The sequence below is a fragment of the Carya illinoinensis genome, chromosome 5, assembly GCF_018687715.1.
Source record: "Carya illinoinensis cultivar Pawnee chromosome 5, C.illinoinensisPawnee_v1, whole genome shotgun sequence".
Classification (NCBI taxonomy): Eukaryota; Viridiplantae; Streptophyta; class Magnoliopsida; order Fagales; family Juglandaceae; genus Carya; species Carya illinoinensis.
In genome coordinates, this window is record NC_056756.1 from 31,917,764 (window position 1) to 31,943,212 (window position 25,449).

At 33.1% G+C, this 25,449-nt stretch overlaps 2 protein-coding genes and 1 non-coding gene across 4 annotated transcripts; all 3 read right to left on the reverse strand.

Moving 5' to 3' along the window:
* Positions 1–384: 384 nt before the first annotated feature.
* LOC122312082 lies at positions 385–491 on the reverse strand. The gene has a single exon (XR_006242996.1). It is a non-coding gene; the product is annotated as a small nucleolar RNA R71 (small nucleolar RNA).
* A 15,625-nt stretch (positions 492–16,116) lies between these two features.
* Positions 16,117–19,191, reverse strand: LOC122311970 (GDSL esterase/lipase At5g14450-like). Its single transcript, XM_043126773.1, has 5 exons — positions 18,712–19,191; positions 18,029–18,238; positions 17,772–17,944; positions 17,203–17,473; positions 16,117–17,063 (listed from the first exon to the last, which is right to left on the reverse strand). Exons 1-5 carry the CDS (start codon positions 19,043–19,045, stop codon positions 16,813–16,815), a joined length of 1,239 nt encoding a protein of 412 aa, XP_042982707.1. The 5' UTR covers positions 19,046–19,191; the 3' UTR covers positions 16,117–16,812.
* A 1,176-nt stretch (positions 19,192–20,367) lies between these two features.
* On the reverse strand, positions 20,368–24,616 carry LOC122308743 (GDSL esterase/lipase At3g27950-like). Of its 2 annotated transcripts, none has more exons than XM_043121949.1 (6): positions 24,460–24,616; positions 23,917–24,206; positions 23,450–23,659; positions 23,143–23,315; positions 21,246–21,516; positions 20,368–20,880 (listed from the first exon to the last, which is right to left on the reverse strand). In XM_043121949.1, exons 2-6 carry the CDS (start codon positions 24,182–24,184, stop codon positions 20,630–20,632), a joined length of 1,173 nt encoding a protein of 390 aa, XP_042977883.1. In that variant the 5' UTR covers positions 24,185–24,206; positions 24,460–24,616; the 3' UTR covers positions 20,368–20,629. The 2 variants fall into 2 exon arrangements, with proteins under 2 accessions (XP_042977883.1, XP_042977884.1); XM_043121950.1 differs by having other exon boundaries at positions 23,917–24,202; positions 24,460–24,599.
* Between the last annotated feature and the right edge of the window lie 833 nt (positions 24,617–25,449).

Below are 25,449 nucleotides of genomic sequence, written 5' to 3' on the forward strand. Positions count from 1 at the left end.
AGACAACATGATGCACTGCCAAGCAACTTGAAGGATTATGTACAACCAGTTGTGAATGACAACTACTCGAGTATAAGACGCCAGACCATTAATGCTAACAACTTTGAGCTCAAACCAGCCTTGATTAGTATGGTGCAGCAAGCCCAATTTAGCGGATCGCCACTTGATGATCCCAATATTCATTTGACAATATTTTTGGAGATTTGCGATACTGTAAAGATTAATGGTGCTACTGAAAACACCATTAGACTGAGATTGTTTCCTTTTTCTTTGAGGGACAAGACTAGAGGTTGGCTACAATCTCTAAAACCGGGAAGCATCACTACTTGGCAGGATATGGCTGAAAAGTTTCTTGTTAAATTCTTTCCACCTGCAAAAACAGTCCAACTTAGGAGTGAAATTGGTTAATTCAAGAAAAATGATTTTGAGTCAGTCTATGAAGCGTGAGAAAGGTATAAAGATTTGATTCAACGCTGCCCTCAACATGGATTGTCAAATTGGTTGCAAGTTCAGATGTTCTATAATGGGTTAAATGGGCAAACTAGAACATAGTTGATGTTGCTTTTGGTGGAACTTTGATGTCAAAGACAACTGAGGGTGCTACTTCTCTTTTGAAAGAAATGGCCTCAAACAACTATCAATGGTCAACTAAAAGAACTATGACTAAGAAAGTTGCTGGAATTCATGATTTATTTGTAAGAAAATTCACATAAATATTCCTTTTATAGATGCTTTGGAACAAATGTCAAACTATATCAAATTCATGAAGGACATCATTTCCAAAAAAAGAAGGTTTGAGGAGTTTGAAACAGTGAAACTTTCTGAAGAATGCAATGCCATTCTTCAAAAGAAATTGCCTCAAAAATTAAAAGATTCGGAGAGTTTCAGTTTGTCTTGTACTATTAGAAATTCATTTTTTGATAAATTTTTATGTGATTTTAGTGCTAGCATTAATCTTATGCCACTTTCTATTTGCATGAAATTAGGATTTGGAGAGATGAAACAAACAACCATTTTTTTGCAATTAGCAGATCAATCCATCAAGTATCCAAGTGGAATTATAGAAGATGTATTGGTAAAGGTGAATTTATTTTTCCTGCTGATTTTGTGGTGTTAGATAAGGAAGCAGATGAAAAAGTTTTACTAATTCTTGGTTACGTGAAGGGCTTTAATTGATATTAAAAAGGGTGAATTAACATTGAGAGTTAATAAGGACGAGGTTATGTTCAACATTTACCAAGCCATAAAATTTTCAAAAGATCCAAGTACTTACTTTCGGGTAGATGTCATTAAAAAATGTGTAGAAAAAGCCTTTCAAGAAGATATGTTAGCTGATCACCTAGAACAATGTATCACCACTTCATCTCAAGCTTATAATTTTAATAACTCTATTGTTTGTGAATCTGATTTACCTTTTGTTAGTGAAGAATTTCTTTACTATGTATTTGCCTTGGGAGCATTGCAGTAGGTTACATCACTTAGTAATGAAGTGGGGAGGCTAGAGTCAATGGTAGCAAAGACGGATTCTGTGATTTCTAAAGAAAAGATGCAGCAAACTACAACTCCGGAGTTGAAGCAATCAAAAACTTGATCGGTACAAAACTGCAAGTGCACAGTATCGTAGTTTTATAATAAAGTGATGAGAAGAGTATCGTCCTCAATGATTGGTAACTTACTTTTGACAAGAACCAAAATTACACTAATCTCGACTTTACTAGAGAAGTCACTAAGATTTTTATAATTACAATTTAAAATAAAATTAATTCAAAGAAAATACTCAAAGGAAAAGAAAGATATTGTTCGAAGATCAAATCAATGGGAAATAAAACTTCTAAGAAATCGATTTCATCTAATCTCTCACTATGTTTTACTCATCTAACTAATTGAATTTAATTCTCTTGATTGCTAGCAAATCTCTAATTTATCCAAAAACATCTTTCGATAGTCAATTAGAAATTATTCTTATTCATCATTTTACATAAGAGTATACAAATTAATAAAGTAAGAAAGCAATAAGATAAATGATTTGAATACTACATAAGTTTATACAAGTCTTTCGATCTCTATATTTACATATGCCGAAATATGCACGATCTATCATATTATTTCCTCTTTTGATAGCAAATTACAAGATTAAAATCATCTAATTAATGGCTAGTTAATTAGAAGCAATAAGCTCAAAACAAATCAAACAAACATGAAAGAGAATTACTTCAAATTAGCATAGAAAATCAAACATATTTTGGAACTAGATTACATCATTTTCCTAAAATAAAGAAAATTTAGTTCATCATAAAAATTAAATTCAACATAAATGAATTCGCCATAATTTTTTTAAGAATAATGGAAGGAAAATGAACACTGAAAAATACTCATTGCAATCGCAGCTTCTCAGACACAACGTCCTCCAAAACCAAAAAAATTTCTTGCCGTCCCTCTGTTGTGTCTTCTAAGAGCCAAGCCAAAAAACAATTGCATGCCAAGTCAAATCCAGCTGTATTGATTCTATGAAGACCAAGTCAAACCGAAAGACCCCAGTGTTAAACTCTCATTTCATCCTCACATTCATGCACGTTGTCCGATAGATAAAATAAGGTGAAAAGATAAAATCCCATGTCCAGGTCTATTTCTTTTTGAATTTTGAATGCCCCTTTTTTCTCTCTATTTTTTTTTTTTCAAATTCTTTACCTTTAAGCTTGAAGTCCACATGTAGTTAGAATCCTTCAACTTTCTTTCTTTTTTTTCAACGTGTGCATCTTTTTCGATTTGCCATTCTTCATCAACTTTTCCCTTCTATCTTTAATGTCTTGAAAAAAATCAAACTTGATCTTTATCCTTAAAAAGCACCGGTAAAATTTAGATTTTTATTTTCTTCAAATCTAAAATAAAATTTAAATAACAATAATAAAACCTACAATCAATGAAAATAAATAAAATTAGACTAAATTTTAAAGTTAAGGGGTGATAAAATATATTAAATTATGCAAGTTATCAAACACCCCCAAACTTATAACTTTGTTTGTCCTCAAACAAAAAGAAAATAAAATAAAATATTACTATAGAGAATATCAACTAGACCCCATAATGAAGTATCACCACTCACTAAGCCATGATTTGAATTTAGATTTCATCACTAGTATCTTACTCTTTTGACATCAAAGATAGCAAGAAAATCAATCAAAATTTTAGCAATTTGTTAAGTAAGAGTTAAGTGTTTACTTCAACCTAAAGGTAAGACCTTGGGTATGTGTGTGATATAGTCAATTTAATCTCAAATCACCTGCAAACTTAGATAAAAGTATAACAACTAAAATCATAAGAATTCTCTCAAAACTTAACCCTATAAGTCCAATTTTCAGAAATCCTCTCCACTAATGTAGTCAACACCAAAATTAAAGATCAAAAGGTCTATAACCAGGTTGTAATGACAGGCCACAGGGTGAGGGCTAAGAAAGAAATAGATATAGGAAATCAAAGCAAACTAGAAAAATACTTGGTAGAAAGAACAATAAAAGAGATATCCACAGGATTCAAACCATACTCTTTCTTGACTATACACTCATACTGGTGACATTATTGTTGCTGTAATCAAAAAAATAATACCAGCTACTCTTTTAACAAAATCTGAAGCGATACATACTCCACTTATTGAATTTTTTTTCTTTTTTTTTTCAGCCACCTCAATTTTTGTAGCCTTTTCAAATTTTCAATCACTTCAGCATTTTTTTTATCCGTTCACTTTCTTTCTTTCTTTCTTTCTTTCTTTCTTTCTTTCTTTTCACACTTTGATCAAATAGAGCAAACATAATGTGGATAATTTTCTTTAAAATAACTTCTTCTTCTTCTTCTTCTTTTTTTTTTGTAAATTTCCACCAAAGTATTTTCTCAAACTGTAAAAGGTAAATTCATGGTTTTTTAGGTTAGAACGAGAATGGTTTATGTAGTTAAAAAAAAAAAACAAATAAAGACTTATGTAAAATAAGGCTCAAGGGGGTTGACTATGGAAATATACCATACAATGATGGCATGATACTTAGGATGGCTAGGAAAGCTTTTTGGTTATGACCAAAAAAAAAAAAAAAAATTGCCTAGATCATTTCTCTAATATTTGGTATCAACTAGGATTTCGTCTCAAGGATCCATCAATGGCTAGAGCAAAGTAAGATTGAACTTTCCTAACCCAGTTAATTCAACTTCTTCTCTTCATAAGTAAAATGGAATAAAAGAAAAATGACTATGTACTCAATTATGTTCAAAGTCAAATATTTAAATCAAAGTACCCACAAAATTCCGCCTGACATAAAAGAAATTTTTGAAAATTTTTCTCAAAACCATCTTCAATCACAAATTTCAGAGTCATAGAGAATTCAATCATATTCAAATACATACTTAGTAAGAGAATCAAACAACTCAAGACTTATAAAATCACATTTATCATGGCTTCTAAAAGAAATCATTCGGGTTGATAAGTTGGGACTTTCTTCTATCCAAATTTAGTTCCTTGTGGTTCGTGTATATGTATGTTTCTGTTTATGTTTGATTTGTTTGGTTTTTATTCCATATAGGCATTTTTAGATTGGTTTATTTGGATTATTGTATTGGTAATTTTTATTGGTTTTGATGCATGTGATGGTTTTTATGGATCATATGTAAATCCCATGTATCCTACTTGTTATCACAGTATTCCTCCACCATAAGCGAGAGCAATTAATAAAATTAGGATACCGTCCTCTTTTTTTTTTTTAAAAAAAAAAAAAAAATCAGCATCCACTTGAAGAACCACAGCAGCTGCTACTACTACAACAACGAGAAGAAGAAAAACTGCAAGGGGATGAAGACTTTGATCAGTAATTGGAACGGCTATTATCAAAATCATAATGTCAAGGGCATTTGTAGGTGCTTCATAACAGGCTTGGGTTCCTACATTCTCGAGCAAAGTTCAGGGGCAGGGATAAGTTCTTGGTATTGTTGACGCCATTCTTATTTCACTTCGATACAAAAGACACCTACTTCTACTTTTGTTCCAGGAAAAGGAAATATGTTCATTGTTGCCTTGGGATGGGTTCTAGTCACATTATTTCACTGTACGTGGAATACATGTGTGTAGAAGTAAAATCTTAAATAATGATGCCATTTTAACTATTTAGAATATGTCTACAATTAATTTGCATATATAATTTTCACTTGGGAGTTCTCCCCATCTTTCGGTGTTTTATTTGAATGCTTATTCTCTACTTTCAAGAAATTTGGCAAACTTGATGTCACGATGCTTGGGGCCAAGGTTTGAAGAGGAAGGTGGCTAAGTGCTGATTGGTCTATGTGAGTGTTGAGTAACAAGTGTGGTGTAGTAGCTTAGCAGAAGAAAGAATAACGAACTTAACGGCTTTTGTGAGAAAGGAGATTAAGGCATAACAACGTGTAGTTGGGAAAAGTATTTTAATGAAACGATGAGTTTTGATGAGTGTGTTGTAAGCCATTTAGTTTGGTTGTAGGTTAATGAGTACGTCGTTTCGTGTGTTGTTTCTTGTGTTTTGGGCTTTAGTTAAACAGGGTGTTTTAAGCGTAGGAGTAAGTGTGTGTTTAGAGTTTTAATTATTGTGTTTTATAACTTCAAAATTCTGCGGTTATAAAAGCAAAAGCTACTATTGTAAAAGGCAACTTGAATCATTTTGGAAGTTTGATTTTGGAGGTTGAGAACTCCTCGAAAGTTCTCTATTAAGGTTCATGATGGAATCTTTCATTTGATCAATTTGTGTGTTCTTGCATTTGTTCTTTGCTTATCATTTTATGTGTGTGACTGCATTATACTTGTAATTCTTGGAGTCTCAAGTAAGCGGAAAAACTTGGTTCTGTTCTTGGCATCTGGGCTAGTGTTCTTGGTATCAAGAACGTTGCACCTGAAACCTCTCTTACACACTCTATGAATATGAATAAAGTTGCTATATATGTTGTTTTTAATTATCTAAATGATAGCTTTGTATGCAAAATGATGAGTATGAACTCATGTTGCAGATTAACAATAATACTAGCAAAAGGATATCAAATGTTTTAAGGCACATTATAGCTAAAATAATATATTAATTTCTATCGGTTCAATTCAGTTGGTGAGCTTTGGGTTACAACAAAATTATCTCCAAAGATACATGAAATTTAAAACTGCAATGTTGATATGATTGCTTCAATCATATTAGGATTTCTAAAACTTGAATTTAGAGTGAAAGAGATATGAACACATAAGACACAGATCATCATAAAGTTCATAGGTTAAGAGATGGAGATCCTTCTTCATATGCTTTTTCTTTTTGCAAAAGAAACAAGAATCTTTATTGCCATTTTTCTTAAATGACATATTGTGCTTATGTAGTTGGGCATCCTTGCCTTTCTTGGTCTTTCCATTAGTATGAGTGGTCACATGAACACTTTCAGGCCTCTCATTTTTCAATCTCTCCTCTTCTTGAACACAAATGGTCAATAATTCATTAATTGACCATTCATCCTTATGTGTGTTGTAAGAGATTTTGAAATAACTATATTCAGAAGGGAGACAATTTAAAATGAAATGTACCAAGAATGACTCAGAGATATCCATCTTTAGGGACTTAAGTTGAGCTACCATGTCCCTCATTTGCATAATCTCACATCAACAAGAGCATTTGGGGTTCTATCCCTGAAATTGATAAAGCTAAATCATTCCTGAAGGTTGTAGAGGAACAATAATTCGCTCTGACAAGGTTTTAGCAGGCACCCTAATGAAGAAACTATTAAATAAAACTTTTGATAGTACTAAAGGTGTGCATGAGCACATTATGCAAATGAGGGACATGGCAGCTCAACTTAAGTCCCTAAAGATGGAGATCTTTGAGTCATTCTTGATACATTTCATTCTGAATTCTCTCACTTATGAATACAATTCTTTCAAAATCTCTTGCAACACATAAGGATGAATGGTCAATTAATGAATTATTGACCATGTGTGTTCAAGAAGATGAGAGATTGAAAAATGAGAGGCCTGAAAGTGTTCATGTGGCCACTCATATTAAAGGAAAAACCAAGAAAGGCAAGGATGCCCAACTACATAAGCACAATATGTCATTTAAGAAAACTGGCAATAAAGATTCTTGTTTCTTCTACAAAAAGAAAGGACACATGAAGAAGGATTGCCAAAAGTTTAAGAGATGGCTCGAAAAGAAAGGTAATCTCCTATCTCTTGTATGTCATGAACCATTTTGTTGTAGAAGCTACACAAAATATCAAACACATGGTGGATTGATTCTAGTTCTACAAAACCCATATTGCAGGGATTTCTCAAAACAAGGAAGCCGAAACTAAGTGAACAATATGTATATTCAGAAAATAAGATGAGTTCACAAATGGAGGCTGTTTGGATCTTTAAATTATTTTTAAAAACTATTTTTGTTTTAGATCTTGAAAATTTCTTTTTATTCCTAATTTTTCTAGAAATTTAGTTTCAGTTTCAAAGTTGACTGAGATTGACTTTGAGTTTAAATTTGTTAATTCTACTTTCAACACTTTTAAGTATAATGTTTATATTGGTGGTGGAATACAAGTTGATGGTTTATTTAAATTTGAGTTAGATCCCAATTTTGAGAATACTTATTTATCCTTGCATATTGATGTTGGTATTAAGCTGAGCATCATAAATGTGAATTCATATATGTTGTGTCATAGGAGATTGGGGCATATCTCCATAAAGAGAATTAAAAGGTTGGTGAATGATGGAGTCTTACGAACTCTTGAATTTACTAACTTTAGGACTTGTGTAGACTGCATAAAGGGAAAGCATACCAACAAGACCACTAAAATTGCCACAAGAAGTTTGAGTATTTTAGAAATCATACACACTAATATCTATGGAGCTTTTCCAACTCCCTGCCTAAATGGTTAGAGATATTTTATCTCATTCATTGATTACCATACAAGGTATATGTATTTCTACCTTCTAAATGAAAAGGCTGAGCCATTAGAAGCTTTCAAAACTTATAAAATTGAAGTAGAGAAACAAAAGGAAATTAAATTCATCTAACAAGAGAGCTAGGACAAAGCAATTCCATCGTCAAAGGATGTGAACAGTCACTATGTCACCAAATCCATTTTGACCAGAGTAGTGTGAGTGTTATGAACCTAAATTAGGTATTAAATAATAGAATATCTCTAATAAGATATCCATGATATCAGTATATGAATTACTTTTACAGTAACAAGATTTTCTGCAATTTCCTTCTGAATAAAAACTGTGGCTATCAAGGCAAAATAATTGTCGTATATGGTATTTTGGGGTTTTTTTGGTCTCAAAGCTCAGGGTGTACAAAATTCGATCTGGACCCGAAAAATTGACCAGATCGATAATTTCTTTTTAGACCAGATCCAACTGAATACAAGAGGGGCCGGCCTTGGTCCCAAAAATTATAAACTAAAGAAGTTCAGTTTTGTCCCAGGATTTATAAATTTTAGACCGGACTATATATATTTAAAATATTTTTAATAATTTAATATGTTATTTTTATATAGTAATGATATAAGTTAATGATGTAATTTTCATCTAATTTATTATCATTGACTATATAAAATATTAAATAATATATGCTATCAATTAATAATATATCATAAATCATGTGATAATTTATGTCATATATGTAAATAGAAAATACTAATAAAGAAATATTAGTTTCATTAAACATTTTCCCTAAATTTTAATTATTCATTTCTACTTTTTTTTTTTTTTTTTTGTAGTATACACTCATACTTATAAAGAGTCCCATAAGGACCTTCAATTCTATTTCTCTCTCTTTCTCCCTCATTTTCTGTTCTTCTTGGCTCGAGCGGTATGTTGAGCAGAATTTGAGTGAACACTGGGAATAGTGATTCACACGGCCTATCAAGCATCTATCGAGTAAACTCACAAGTTGCTATGGGCATTTAGAGTGAAGTAGGATCTAAACAGCGCCATTTAGATCCTATGGACCAACTAGATTGGACTAGTATGGACTAGTTTGGTCAGGTTCCTTTGAAAGTTCAGTTCGTTCCAGGGTAAAAAAATCGTAAATCGAAGGGATTCAATCTGATCCAAAAAACACCATCCAGACCGAATGCACCCCTATTCCAAGCTCAATGTATAGCGAACAAAATAGTCAAGAAAATATTCCACAAAATATTTTCATCTTTTTGAAAATATGGAGGCCCAAAACCGCTAATGCCACCACGTCCATAATAGTGGGGTTTGGCACAATCATGGATTAGTGCTTTCGGTCATTGATGCAATTTGAGAAGTCCAAGACTCCAAGTCTCTGTCAGTTATTTTGGAACTAGGATAGGACAAACAAAGGGACATACTATTTCAAGCAAGTATTTTTCTTTATTCTGCTTTGTGGCAATTTTGTGCTCATTGCCACACCAATTGTCCTTGGCTGATTTTATTTCTTCCATAGAATGCTTACGAGTTTGAGAATAGAACGATTTGAAATAGCACACTGCTGCAGCTGGACAACCACACCCCCCAAATCTTTCTTGCTTATCTTGTAACCCATGTGTCGGTATGTAACCACGGTTTTCCTCCGTCATAAGTAAAGATTTATCAATAAAATTGGGACGGGGTCATTATTGGATAAGTGATCTTTAGCTCTTTTAAAAAAAAAAAAAAATCCATCCCCCCAAAATGACATTACTCATACAGTTGTAGTGCAATCCATGCAGGAATCACATTAAAACTTTGATCCCAATTCAATACCAAGGTGATGATATTTCTTTGTATTATCTGGATTGTGTTTGTCTTCAGTGGGGTCTTGTTACGCCCATAAGTCAATCCATTAGCCAAGTTCTGCTAGACCACCCAAAACCCTTACTCCATGTATTGGACCTGTCAATCCTCTCCTACGCTAGAGCCCGCTGGCTGCCTCTGGATGGTCCCAATAGAACAAAGACGAACTGCTAACATGGAACGAGCCTCTCTTTCCTTGCTAGCAGTTCTCTCTTGGCCTTGTGACATGCTTTGCTTCGGTGATTGATATTGGAGGGTGTTAGAGGGAGCCGTCTGAAATTTGGTTGGCTGTCCAATGGTTTGCAGCGTGGAATATAATGCACGGCCCAATTGATGTACTTCTAAGAATTTCTACAAGGAACCTCAACAATTTTAGTCCCCATGCATGGTCACTATCATCCTGCATTAGATAGTCATATACACGGTAAGTAATAATTGTGATATCCATAGTGTCCACAACAACAGCCGAAAACAGTTTCATAAGACCCGTCATATTCAATAATCAATTATAAACGCAAAAATTGACTAGGATTATATGACTAAATGATAAGGTTTATCTTATCATTATTTGATTAAATTTTGATGAATGTAAAATAAGAGATGACTTTATCTTTAACAACATTGAGTTTATCTAGAAGTTTATAAGGTTGTTTAGATAAGTTAGTTACATGATTTTCGAATCCATAAGAGTCTGCCATTATCAAAACCTGAAGCTGAACACAGATAAGAAACTACAGTGAATAGTTATCGCAAAATGTCAGCAACCTGTCAGAAAACGTTTTTGCGATTGTCTCTACCCTTCAGCAGAGTCCTACTGTGACTAGAACTCTTTACAGAATTTCTATTTAAAGGGATTCGGTTTTGTATCTTAGCAAGGAGTTTGACCCATGAATTTTAGAGAGTATATTTTGAGCATTTATGAGAGAAAATTCACTTGAGAATTTTCATTGAGTTTTTCATCTCTTCTTGAGTGTGATCATGCTTTAAGTGTGAGGGAGCATTGATTGGATTTCAGCCTATGGAGTTCCAGAAGGTAAGTCAACATTTGAAAATCGCCAGAGGTTCTGGCTGCTACTGCGCTAGAAGATAAATGGGTCGTTTGTCTAGGCAAATAAGAGAGTCGAATTGCAAAGATTTTGTAATTGATGATTGCTTGCAATTTTTCTTCAAATAATAAGATTGACTTTCCTGAATTTGGCTGCCCCGTAGGGTTTTACTTTTAAATAGTTCTTTAAAGGGTTTTCCTTCATAACCAATCGTTGTATCTTGCAAGTTTGATTATTTATTTTAAAGTATTTGATTCGTTTCATAATCTTGATAATTGAGATCTAACCTATTTGTTCAAGGAAATTGATAGAAAATTTCGTAGTTTTACAGGGGTACGTTGGGAATTTCAATTGGCATCAAAGCGTGGTTTACTCATTCGAGTGTGATCCATGCTCTTGTAGATCATATTGATATCATTATACGTTCCACCATATTTCGATGGGGAAAATTATGCTTATTGGAAAGTTCGTACAAGGGCTTTTCTCATATCTTTAGATGAACGTGTATGGCACTCGGTTGAACGAGGATGGACTAAACCCGAGACATCTATAGATGCTTGGATAAAAGAAAAAATCAGCAATTACAATTTGAATAGGAAATGACTTAACGCTATTTTCATGGCGGTATCTCCTGAAGAATTTAAAAGAATCTCTGTGAGATTGATAAATAAGTTTGGGATATTTTAGAGGTTACACATGAAGGCACAAAAATAGTAAAAAATTTGAAATTACAAATGCTAACCTCAAAATTTGAAGAGATTAAAATGTTGGAAGATGAAAGTTTTAATTATTTTTATGCTAAACTAAATGATATTGTGAATTCCAGGTTTAATCTCGGTGAGAAGGTGAAGGATTCAAGGATCGTGAGAAAGATTTTGAGATCTCTACCGAAAAGATTTCGACCTAAGATTACTGCCATTAAAGAAAGTAAGGATTTGGATATAATAAAAGTTGAAGAGCTGGTCGGTTCCTTACAAACGTATGAATCCTCATTTCCTCAAATAAGAAAATGTATGTCCATTGCTCTCAAAACAATAAAAGAGGATCAAGATGATTTTTCTGATGAAGAAAATTTTAACAATGAGGATATAAATTTCATAGTAAGAAAGTTCAGAAAATTCATATTTAATAAAAAGTCTAGTGGAAAGAAAAAAAGAGGTAAAGAATTTTTTGTAAAGAAAAATTATTTTGAAAAATGGAAAAAAAATCTAATAATAATGATAAAGTAAAGTGTCATGAATATTCTGGTTATGGTCATATAAGAATTGAATGTCCAAATTTTAAGAAAAGTAAAGGAAAAATAATGAATGTCACACTTAGTGATAATTCATCATCTGAAACTTCAAGTTCATCATCTGAATATGATAATACTTTTGTGACTTTTTCTACTATTGTTAAAGATTTTTCTGATATTGATCTAACAAAATCTGAAAGTGATGATGACAATAGTGATTTGGAGGTTGCTCTAGTTGTGGATGATCATGAGTTGAGTTTACAAGAAGTTTACAATGATGTGTGTGAAGAAGTGATCAAATTAAAGAAATTCAACAAGAAGCTGTACAAGAAATTCATTGATATGGAGAGTGAGAAAAATAAATTGTCTGAAGCATTCAAAATTTCTAATATTGAAATAGTAAGATTAAGGGATCAAAAAATTACACTAGAAAAGGAATTGGAAAAGGTTCAAGAAAAAACATCAACACAAAAATTAGAAGAGATGTTGAGTGTTCAAAAGATGAGTAGTGATAGAACTGGCCTAGGGTACACGACTTCAAAGGGGAAAGAAAAACTGGTCTCATCATCCGCTGCACAACTTCCAAAGGTATTGTTTTTGTTAAAGGAAGTCAAAGTAAGTTTTCAAAATCATGTTGAACCTAAGCCAGTTTATTCAAAAAATCTGCATGGTAAATTTATTCCTACTTATCATTATTGTGGTGTTGTTGGTCATATAAGGTCAAATTACTTTAACTTGAATAAAGTGAAGAAAAAGGGAGGTGAAAGAAATCTAAAAAGGAAAAGAAAAAGTCTAGAGAATGAAGTTTGTGATATGAGTCAACAAATGAATTTTTTAAGTCTCAAACTTGGTGAAGTAGCAGATTTTTACTTTCAAAATAAAGAAAAGATCATACAAAGTGGTGTTGATGAAAAGAATAGGTCAAAATTTAAAGCAAAATTGTTGGTCAAAGAAGATGCCATGTCACATTAATCAATAGGACTACTTGCATGTTCTTGCATTTTTTTATATTATTGCATTAGTCTAGGACATACATTTTATTTTTCTATTTGGATTTTATGTTTCTGTTTTTCAGTTTTAAATAAGAAAAATATAATATAAAAATAAAAAATTTTGGTTTGGTTCAAAGTTTTTTTTTTTAAGGAAAGTGCATGTTTGATATATAAAGTTTGAGCATTTGTGTTCTCACTTAATAAATTCCTGAACCTATGCATCTCTCTACTTTGTGCAATTCACTTTATATACTAACTCTATGGAGTATCTTGGCAAAGTTCATTTACAAAGCACTGTGAAGAACTTATATGTATGCATATAATAATTAATGTTCATATTGTTTAATGAGATGCTCACCATAGAGGGAGTCCATGCCTTAAATTGACTAATACCAGTTGAACCTAGTACATTAATAAAGAGTTCTCCCCTTACCAAACACAAAGAGTTGATCCGTATAGAAAAATTCGGATTTAAATCATTGTGGAAAAAAACTAACACCCTACACGGATCTATCTCCTTAAGTCTTTATAGAAAGAATCATTAATCTAATCATTATGAAAAAAGATGAGCAACAAAAATAGACATAAAAAATGGATTGTGCAAACTAGTATTTGGAGAAGTTGCTCATGTATCTAGGCCCTAGCACAAAGTTTGACGTTTGAGGTGAGTGACAATCTCTTGGTAGCATCTATAAAAAGAAAATACTCATGGATGATATTATAAAAATATATTGAAGAAAAAAAAATAAAAATTTGCTACCTCATATAAGTTTGCTCACTCACACACTCACATGAACTTTGACATTGATGATCTTATGAGGAGTAAACATCCATAGTGATTGTTACAAATAAGAGGATGTACTCTATTAAATTTGTTTTGTAAGTAACATTGTGTTTAAACTAAGATGCATTTAAGCATGTTACTTGTTTCATTGTTTATACAAATATATATATATATAAATTAAATTAAATTATTTTTTATTTTCTCATTATTAAATAAAATAAATAAAGTAACAAAAAATAAAATATTATTGGAAGTTGGGTGGATATTGGGTAGTAATATAAATCTGGGTGATATTAGTTTGACTAAATCCAAGTAGAACACTGCTCTATATCCATGTTTGAGTCCCAGAGAGACCCTCTAGCACATGCCTCGCACAACATCACTTAAAGTGACTTCGGTCTCTACAAATGCTCCCAGTGCCTCATAATACTCATCCAACACACGGCACCTCACATATGCATGTCGTAGCGCTCCTCTTCGCATTCTTATCTTATACGATCTATTTGGAAGAAATACTTGGTTCTGAATTTCTTGACTAAAGGCTCTCCATCATATATTTACGATAAGTCACGGTAAGATTTTGAGTTTATTCCAATCACTCTCTCCTTCCAGTTTTAGATTTTGACACCTCTATATCTGAAAGTTGGAATTTTGACTGTTGATTTGTGATGTTGAGGCTGCGATTTTGTTTGGGCAAAGTGGGCATTGACATATTTGTTCACTTGAGATTATTTCATGTATGTATTGAGGACGATTTTTGGGTGGGTTCTTGGCCTTTGTCATTCGGTTTTCATGGTATGTCTACCAAGTGTTTGAGTTTTTGTCTCAACTAAGTTGTTTTAATCATTTGCTCATTATTTGACATATATTCATGCTCATACATTAGGTTCATTTAATCCATAAAAAGTTGAGATACATGGGAATTGTTCATCATGTCTTTCTTAGAGTCTTCATCTTGGCACATATAAGTGATATTTATTCTATTTTGTGTCTTGTCATATTAGTGACAAAAAGGGAGAGTATTGGAAGAGCAAATGATTAAAATTTTCATATTGTGATATTTAGGGGGAGTTTGCTGAAAATAAAAAGGGAGAGTAGCAGAATATTGGGGGGGAGAACTAAGTATTGAACATGATCATTGATTATGACTAGAACACTCTTTTTGTAGGTTTACATTACATCTAACCTTTTATTATTATTGATTCTAGTTTCAAGGAATGTTCTATGTCATTTCTTCTCATTACTGTATTAAGATTTTCTTTATGAGATCTTGATATGTTGGTTGTTTTTGTCTTAGGTACACACTACATTCATCAAGTTGGTTTTGTGACCGATCCACCAAAGGGAAATATTGTAGATGCAAGACATTCATCAGGTTGGTTTTGACACCAATCCGCCAAATGGGGAGATTGTAAAAGCAAAAATTGGCTAAAATTAAATGACTAAATGATAAGATTTATCTTATCATTATTTGATTAAATTTGGATGAATGTAATAAGAGATAAATTTATCTTTAAAAATATTGAGTTTATCTATAAGTTTATAAGATTGTTTAGATAAGTCAGTTACATGATTTTCGAATCTATAAGATTATGCAATTTTCAAGACCCAACGCTAAACACAGATAAGAAATTACAATGAAGAGTTATCGCGAAATATCAGCAACCCATCAGGAAATGTTCTCGCGACTGTCTCTACCCATCAACAGAGTTCTACTGTGACTAGAACTCTTTCCAGAATTTATATTTAAAGGGATTCTGTTTTATATCTCAGCAATGAGTTTAACCTACGAATTTTAGAGAGTATATTCTAAACATTTATGATAGAAAATTCACTTAAAAATTTTCATTGAGTTTTTCATCTTTTCTTGAGTGTGATCATGCTTTAAGTGTGAAGAAACATCGATTAGATTTCAGGCTCTGGAGTTCCAGAAGGGAAGTCAACATTTGAAGATCGCCAGAAGTTCTGGCTGCTACTGCGTAGAAGACAAATGGGTCGTTTGTCTAAACAAGTAAAAGAGTCGAATTGTAAAGGTTTTGTAATTGATGATTTCTTGTAATTGTTTTTCAAATAATAAGATTGACTTTCCTGAGTTTGACTGTCCCGTAGGGTTTTTACCTTTAAAAAATTCTTTAAAGGGTTTTCCTTTGTAACCAATCGTCATGTCTTGCAAGTTTGATTATTTATTTTAAAGCATTTAATTCATTTCATAATCTTGATAATTAAGATCGTTACTATTTGTTCAAAAAAATTGATAGATAATTTCGTGATTTTACAGGAATACGTTGAAAATTTCAATAATCAATACCAACAATACTTGAAAAATAAAAAGTATTCAATACCAACAAAAGAGAGAATCGGGCAGACCAAAGAGAGCACAGAAGTGCAAGTTACCACCTCATCACTTTGAATCATAGGGATGAAGATCAGAATTTAGCTTACCATGCCGCTTTGCTACTCTTATTAGGGGAATTTAGAAGAATATAGACTGCATGGCTACAAGCCTACACCGAATTAAAACAGCAGTCAGAATACCAATGTGGCCCATATGAGATCACCATACTCCCTATATTGGGCAACTTCCCGCCTAGATTACATGTTGATGCGTTCAACAAATACGCAAAACAAAAGCTGTTATGCTCTTCTTCTTCTTTTTTCAATCTTAGATTCCAACACTGAGTTGCTGACTACTAGCTGCAATGTTGTAGAATACCATATCTAACTTCGAAGCACAGATTCTGAGAAAACCCAGGGTGCAAACAGAGCAACTCTTCCTCTCTTTGATCCTGATGCTTGTATAAAAAAAAAAAAAGGGACTAGCATTTATCCAATTTCAATGAAGACCCATAAGAAGTTTTCAAATGTCCCCAACTTCAATTTACATCATCTCACTCTGTTATGGGGAAAAAGAGAACTTATCAACAGAAACACAAACCAAAATTACGTATCAATCGCTCGAACTGCACTCTTTGGGCTCATGGTCACAAATGTGCAGGTTTGCGACAGGCCTCAGTGATGGGGATAGAAGGTTCAGAGAGGTTGCCATCAAGAATTCGGTTGGCTATCCATTTATTGGCGGCATGAGAATAATGTCCGCCATCCCAGCTAATGTAAACTGAAGGGTTGCTACATGAAACCCCAAAAACTTCAGTTCCATTTACTGCTTTTTCCCCACATTGAACACTTGGATCACCAAAATGCCCACAACAGAATCCTAGTGGATTAGCAAAACCTGCAAACCCCCAACACCAAAAACTAAAAAATGAATGATATTACAGGATAAAATGAACATGATATTGGCTAAGCTAAATTATTTTTGTCTTTTGTGTATTCATAATGAAACAAAACCAAAGATCATATTTAAAGCTTACCAAGCTTCTTTGCTTCAGAAATCAAATTGTACTTGGCTGAGAAAACATCAGTATAAGTAAGTATTGCATCAGGAAGTTGCACTCTATGTTGGGACACCTTCACCAGGAGTTGCCTGTTAAATTCTTGGGCTATCTTATTGTGGGACAGCACACAGCCATTTTTGTCTGTATTTTCTGGCTTTGGAGGATAATAAGTAACAGAATAAGGCAAGCAGCCAATAGGACCTGTATTATGTATCCAAAATGCTCTTGCTCCAAGATGGTATAGTTTCTGAAACAGCATATCAGGACAGCACCACACAATTTAAATGACACAAATCATTGCTGATTACAAAATTGAGTGCGTTAAAACATTGCAAGGAATCCCTGAGAAGGTTTGCAGATTAGAGAAGTCCAAAATCAATACAATCAAATGTGCTCTCAATGGCATACTCCATATAAGTCACAGCTCGCATTTCGATGATCTAAATGATTGATAAATAATGCCTACTTTGAAGATTACTCCTTGTTTTTCGTCCTAAAATACCGTATAATTTGTTAAGGAGCTATATAAAAATCAATTTTGTTACCTCCACTGCCTGAGAAAATTTATTGATAATATTTGGTATCGATTCCAGCAGTTGTTTCTCCGTCATTGACGAGAACCCAAAATGCAGATCGTTCTGTCCAATATCCAACGTGTATAGTGCCTTGGAAAAGTCCTCTGGTCTTGGGAGACTGTTTTTGGTGTATGAGTTTCTACCTGATAACCAGAAACTAGTAACTAGGTCTGATCAAGCAAAAGCATAAAGACATATCCCAACTTCATAATAACTATATATCTAACCTTCCCTGTATAGCTCAAATGTGCGAGCTCTGAATTGTTCAAACTGCAAAAGCTGTATGTCAAGAGAGACGGGGCTAAAACCCATCTCATAGATTCTCATATCCACTGGCTGAATTGTAGACCCTCCTGTAGCAAAATTTGCTCCATGTCGAAAATTTGTCCCCATAGAATCCAGATATGCACTCAAGAGAGGTAACCTCAGCTTCTCAGCTGCAAACATAGTGTACTAGTCAAAATACATGTGGAGAATGCAACCATTGGATTTAGTCTTCTGCCTAGGTCCAGATTCACTAGGTTTGATATTTTATAAGCCAGCACGAAGTAATTGGGATCATGATCTATTTTGGATTAATCATTTTTATCTTACCATGCTACACAACGAGAAGACTAGTAAAAACGAGGCTTTTAATGCATTACATGGATTAAAAGCATATCAATCAATCAGAAACGGAACGTGCATTGAATAAACAAGCAATGTTTCACAGCAAACATACAAATTCATCAAATTATTTAGCCTTTTTTTGCTGCACAAACTCAATCCTGGAGCATAATCGTCCTAAACCCTCAAAAGTCAAATGGGTTATTGTTCCAACACATCGCTCCTCTGATTTTCAGACTTACACTACAAAAATCCTTTTTGTTTCCCGAAGGAATTGGTAAAATGGGAAATCAGGAGAACTCACCTATAAAATCGATGACGACTAGTCCATCGGAGTACCTCCCCGCAGGTTTACCAAAGAAGGTGTCGCCGTTGGGAGAGAGAATCCGACGAAACGCTGCAGATTTGCCTCCCGTATCGGAGTTCGAATCACCAAAGTTGAATATCGCCGGAAAATCACAATGACTTGAATTAGCCAATGGGAATTGACCAAGAGTTCCACGGCGTCCGATTGCCATGAAAATTGAGAACCCAACCACCAGAGAACTTAAAACCGCAACTACTTCCACACTCTTTCTTAGTGTCCAAGGACGACTCCATCTCCAGACCCGGTCAATGGGTCTCACCCAATAGTCCATCGCACCCCGCAACAAGTTGTTTAGATCTTGTATCCGTTGTGAAAATGGAGTCTTTACGCTGACGATCTTAAACAAATTTACTAATAAAAAATAATCACTCAAACCCAAAGTTTCAATACCCTCAACTCTGGCAATCTCGTTACAAGGAAATTCACACCTTGCATATATATAAATATATATATATATATATATACTAGGTAGGAGTAACGTGCAAAGCACGTTTGTCTAATTTTATGAAATAATTATTTGTAAAAAATAATATATATTTTATAAAAATTATTGATGTCACTTAATAATTTAAGGCATATTGGAGAAAATAAAAAAATTAGTTCAAAATATCATATAATCCAATACATGTTTATAACATCTATAATTTTAGCAAAGATGTATACAAAAAATTTAATAAAAGTCTAACACAAACGGTAGTTCAAAATATGTGCCGTTTAATGTTTGTATTATAATTCATCAATTTATGTCATCCTGTAGACAATTAATATAGACAACATTAAAATTTTATTTTGCTGTTGGTTGAGTCGATCAGGGACAACATAAAGTTAAAACATAATTTTTTTATAAAATTTGTGGTATAATATTTTCTATATATTATATATATAAATCATAAAATATATTTTGAAATTGTTGGCCGAATTTACTCTTTCTTGATTAGTTCAAGGATCACGACCTTTATCACGTGCCTATCATAGCAAGCCCATGTATGGAATATGACTTAGCGGAAGCTACGTCCTACTACCATGGAAAAAATAAAACACTTTGATTAAACACACTTATATTATATATTATATGAGATTTTTAAATTTGGAATACTCAATAATCTGAATTAATGAAACGTATAATATACATATATTATACTTAGGGATTCACGTCTTATGCACTTAATACACGTGCATATGTTAAGGAGAAAGAGAAAAATATAATAACTAATCTTTAATTACTTATTATTATATAAACTATTAAGTATTATAATTATTGAGATTAATAAATCATATAACAACATTGAATGTTATCTCTCTCAACATTTATGTCTTCATTTTATGTGCCAAACCGTTAAAACAAACGGTGTTAACTTTAACGGAAAAACAAGAAAAACTGTTAAAACAAGATTTTCCGTTTCATACACACTTTTTATATATAGAAGATATATGTGTGTTGTGCTATATACTATCTGCTGTCTGATCTCTCAACTTTCAGAAGCATGTTTTTATAGGCGAAAACTTTTTATACGTGAAGATCGACAAAACAATGTCGTGTTTCATGTACGATCCGAAAATTTTCTAGTCGAGTACAAAACTACAAGATTGACATTTGACACCAAGTTGTATTACCATAAATTTCCCCAATGTTAAGTAACATTGACATTTGACACCAAGTGCACTCACATTGTTGCGCAGACCTAACTGGAATTACATTTAAAACGTAGCACGGTAGCAGTGCCATTATTAACACCTTTAAATCCAGCAAAAAATAAATATAAAAACGGCACCCTTTAATTCCCCAAAAGAATCGAATATTCAATGGCACCAATTGTGAACTCAAACAAAAGGACGAACTTGATGGTTGCATGCCTCAGTTAGGAGAATCAGGCTTGTGACATGCTTTTGTGAGGGGAATTGGGGGATCTGAGAGTGAGCCATCCAGAATGTGGTTAGCTACCCATTTATTAGCAGCTTCAGTATAATGTGCGGCATCCCAACTAATGTATTTTGAAGGATCATTGCAAGAATCTGCAAAAACTTCAGTTCCATTCACTATCGATGTTTCCCAACATCGAGCACCATCTACATGCCCACAACAGTACGCAAGTGGACCAATAAAACCTGCAATTCACAAATGCTGAGTGAACCCAGTTTTCCATTTAGGCATACTGAACAAGAAAAGAAGTAAAGTTCCTTCTCTTGTAGTCCCAAAAAATCCTTGTAGTCCCATAAAGAAAAAATTGAATAAACCACTGTTGTCGCATGGAAGAGACAGTCAAGTAGTACAATGGCATCACAGGTCATTTATATTTAACTTCTGAAGTAACTTATAAGATTTTATACCAATTTGGGTCGCTCCAAGTGGAAGACATGATTCAAGAACCTAATGCATGGCTCTAGCAGGTGAAGTTGTGCATCCAAGATTTTTGTAGGCCCTCGAATCATGGGTCCTCGTAATCAAAAGTTCTAAAAAACGTAAAAGTTACCTTGTTTCTTCGCCTCACTGATGAGAGTGTATTTAGCAGTGTAGATATCAACGTAGATGAGCAGTGAATGTTGGAGCTGGGTCCTCAATTGGAACACCCTATCTTTAAGCTGCTTGTTAAACTCTTGAGCCAACAAATTGTAGGACTTTATGCAGCCATTCTGGTCAGCATTAACAGGCTTTGGAGGATTCTTTACAGCAAAACCAGGCAAGCAGCCAATGGGACCAGTATTATGTATCCAGAATGTTCTTGCTCCATCTTGGTAGAGTTTCTAAAATATTTTCCCATGTACAAAACAAGGAAAACGGTTCACTGGTCAAGTTGTGGGCTTTAACTTACATTAAATAGTGATAAAGATATCGGTACTCTACCCCACCTTTTGCTCTTAATACATGAAAAGATATTATGTGCAGAATATTTATTAAAGTTGATAGGAATTTAAGTTTAAACAATTATGGTAAGAATGATATCATTGATATGTAAGCAACACTTTGATTTAAAGTTCAAAGGAAACTGATTGCTTTTGTTCTATGAACAAGATTAGCGCTAGTGATACATAATGGATCTGATAATTTCCACATGCACATGCTTTAAAAAAAAAAAAAAAAAGGAAGGGACAATTTACATGTTTTTCACTTTGCACTCCTAACTAGCAAAAATTTTGACTTTCACTACTTATATTTTTCAATTGTCACCCCTAGTTGTTAAGATGTAACCTTTGAGATGGATGACAAATTAGTCATGTGGTCAGTTCTTAAGTGGGGGTGACAATGGAAGAAAACAGGTAGTTTAGGATGAAAATAAAAACATTTGGTAGTTCGGAGTGCAAATTGAAAAACAAGTTGTAGTTTGTGTGTAAAAAGTTTAATTCCCAAAAAATAACGCATTCAAGCACAGCATTTAGGGTAAGAATTCTGCTATCAGAGGGATGGATAAGAGAATTGGTGTTGTTAATGATTCCTTTACACACGCTTAATGTTTATTGGGACATAAAGAAGCATGGTGAGTAAAATCTTTATCAGAATTTTAATACCTTATGACTAGATTTTAGACCTAAATCAAAACAGATCTAAACCAGAATCTTACAATATAATGATATTATTTGGGAGCCAGTACTGATTGTATGATCTAGTAGCACCTTGATCTATTTACGATCCCACTGATCATATAACTATTAGATCTTAAACCATTTTCTATTATTGTCTAATCCATACACATACATATTTTTTTTTATAAGTAAATGGTAGTATTAATGATAAAAGACAGAGTCCAAGTATACAAGAAGGTATACAGGTGGAGCACCTATCTAGTTCGAATTATTAGAAACAAGGAAATCATGAAAACTTAGGCCATTAAAGTCACCATACACATACATATATAAGAGTTGTATGTACAACGATGGTTTAAAAGTTTTAAATCTAGTTTGAGCCAGATGTAGCAAGAAGAGTTGAGAGGAACTATATTCATTAATATCAATAGGAATGGGTAAGAACCCCAATCTTTTTTTGACAAGTAGGAACCCCAATCTTTAAGCTGCACTCCCAAAATTTATGGTTAAAACAAAACCCTTGTATATTAATAGTTTGTAAAATCTTTTGATCCATGCTTTCAACTCACAATTTTATGCTAAAGAGACTCCAACTTATACTAAATAGCATCCTTACTTTAAAAACCTTGTCCAGAAATTCATACTTCTTTGGTAGCCATTGGACTAGAACTCTCTTTTTAGCTGAAACTTAAGTCAACGAAGAAGTGGCCTGTTATCAATGACATAAATAATCATTTGAGTCATGTTCAGTTCAGTTTACATGCTTCTTGGTCAACTCTCCCACCCTCCTTCCCAGAAAGAAAGGCTGGGCTCCCTTAGAAAATTTGTAAACGTAATAGGTTAAGTTACCTCGATGGCCAGGGCAAACTGATTGATTATATTGGGTATGGATACCCGCACTTGCTCCTCTGTTGTTGTTAATAGTGCAAAATTAAGATCATTCTGTCCACTGTCCAGTGTGTAAATGGATTTTGAGAATTCCTCTGGTTTTGGGAGGCTGCTTTTGACCAAAGGGCTTTCAGCTGAAATACCAAAAAGCATATATAGACTAATGTTAAATAAAAATCCAAAATGGAAAAAGCTTCTCACTAAATGACGGGACCATATGGTAAACTATCTCTTACACCAAGAACAATCAGCAATAAGTATTCCTAACCTTGGTTATATAGGTCCTTAGTACGCTCCTTAAATTGTTCAAACTGTGAAAGCTGTATATCCAGAGACAAGGGGTTAAAACCAGCCCCAAATAATTTGGCATCAGCTGGCTGGATTGTAGACCCACTTGCAGCAAAGTTTGTTCCATGTCTAAAATTTGGTCCTATAGAGTCAAGATATGCCCCCAAGAACGGAAGTCCCAACTTCTCAGCTGCAGAAAATGGCTAACAAGTTAAGTATTGTATTTAACTGTTAATGACACTGCATTAGATCGGAAATTAGCACAGACAATCATCACTCGAGGTATAATCATCAGAGATAAAATAATAATAATAATCCCATTACAGCAGCATTATCTATTCCCTTATCCTCCTTCCTCCAACCAAAACAAAACAAAACACACAACCTTCCATATCCTCTAAATTAGAAGATAAATGAGCAGCCGAGAAAAGCGCGCCACCTGCATACCTATAAAGTCGATGATTAGACGCCCATCAGAATAGCGACCAGAAGGTTTACCGAAGAAAGTCCGACCATTGGGAGAGGGGACTCGACCAAAAGTTGCCGAGACACTGCCTGTATCAGAATTGGAATCGCCGAAGTTATAAATTGCTGGAATGTGACAACCCCATGATGAACCAAGTAATGAAGCAACCAAAACAACTCCGACTGTTGCTGTCTTCACACCCCACCAAGAACCCTCCAATCTCCTACCGAAAAGTCTCAACCAGCGCATTGAATCCCCTTATTACTTCTATCTGACATTTTCATCAAGCGAAGAAATATTATACATTGAAATGGGATCTTGAGCATCGAACTGCTTAATGCAGCAAAATATACGAGATTGGAACCATATACAAGTAAGAAAAGTGGAGGAAAAAATGCAAAGAAATAGCCAATTTTTCAGTTTACGGTTCCTGATTCTATTCTATCTAGGAACGAAGATAAAGCTAAAAACCTAATATGCTGATTCTAAATCGAGTAATTTCTGCAAAGAAATCGAAATTATACCTCGGTGTTGATGAGAATCTTGAGAGTTGTCACGATATGCTTGCCTGCTTGTCCCCGGAATCTGAAACTTACTGCTCTAGCCATTGTCGGAGACTCGGAGGATTTTAATCCGAGGAAAAGGTTGACCATGCCTGCTGCCCCGAACTATACAAAATGACATCAGCCATTACAGCGTTTATTTATTGCGTCACATTTTTAATTATTTTTGAATAATTTGAATTAAAATCAGGGATGTAAACGGTCAAATTTTAGACCTACTTTATAACCGAATGATATATATCAGTTTAAAATTTTGAAAAATCAATACCCTATCAGTTATATTTCTAAATTAATATTTCTAATTTTACAAGTTCTGGTCTATTTTTTTGATATATTATACTATATTATAGTATATATATAGTGATAATATGATGTCGTATATTATAATACATATTATAATTGTATTATAAACTATAGTGATATATTATAATATATCATATAGTGATATATTATAGTATATTATAATATTTAGTCATATAGTATTGGATTATTAGTATAATTACTAATACAATAGACTATAGTGATATTATATAGTTATTTGTATAGAATTTTAAAACTTAATATTATATTAATTAGTAATTTATTATATAATATAAAATTATCTTATATATAATTATATATAATATAAAAAAATTAAAATATATATATATATATATGAATTGCTCTGGTCCAGTGTTAGAAAAAAAAAAAGAAAACTAGAACTGGATCAGCTTTGACCGATTTTGAAAAAAATGAAATCGATACCGAACCAAACCCACCAGTCTGGTCCAGTTTACCGGTTTACTGGTTTTTTTACCTTTAGTTAATATATTTTATTAACTTTTGAAAAAAGAATGATAATAAATTAAATAAAAATATTATAAAATTAAAAAAGTATTTAATTTTTTTTTTGAAATTTAAAAAAAATTTATTGTCTTTTATGTTTGTTTAGAAGTTTGAAAAAATTGTATA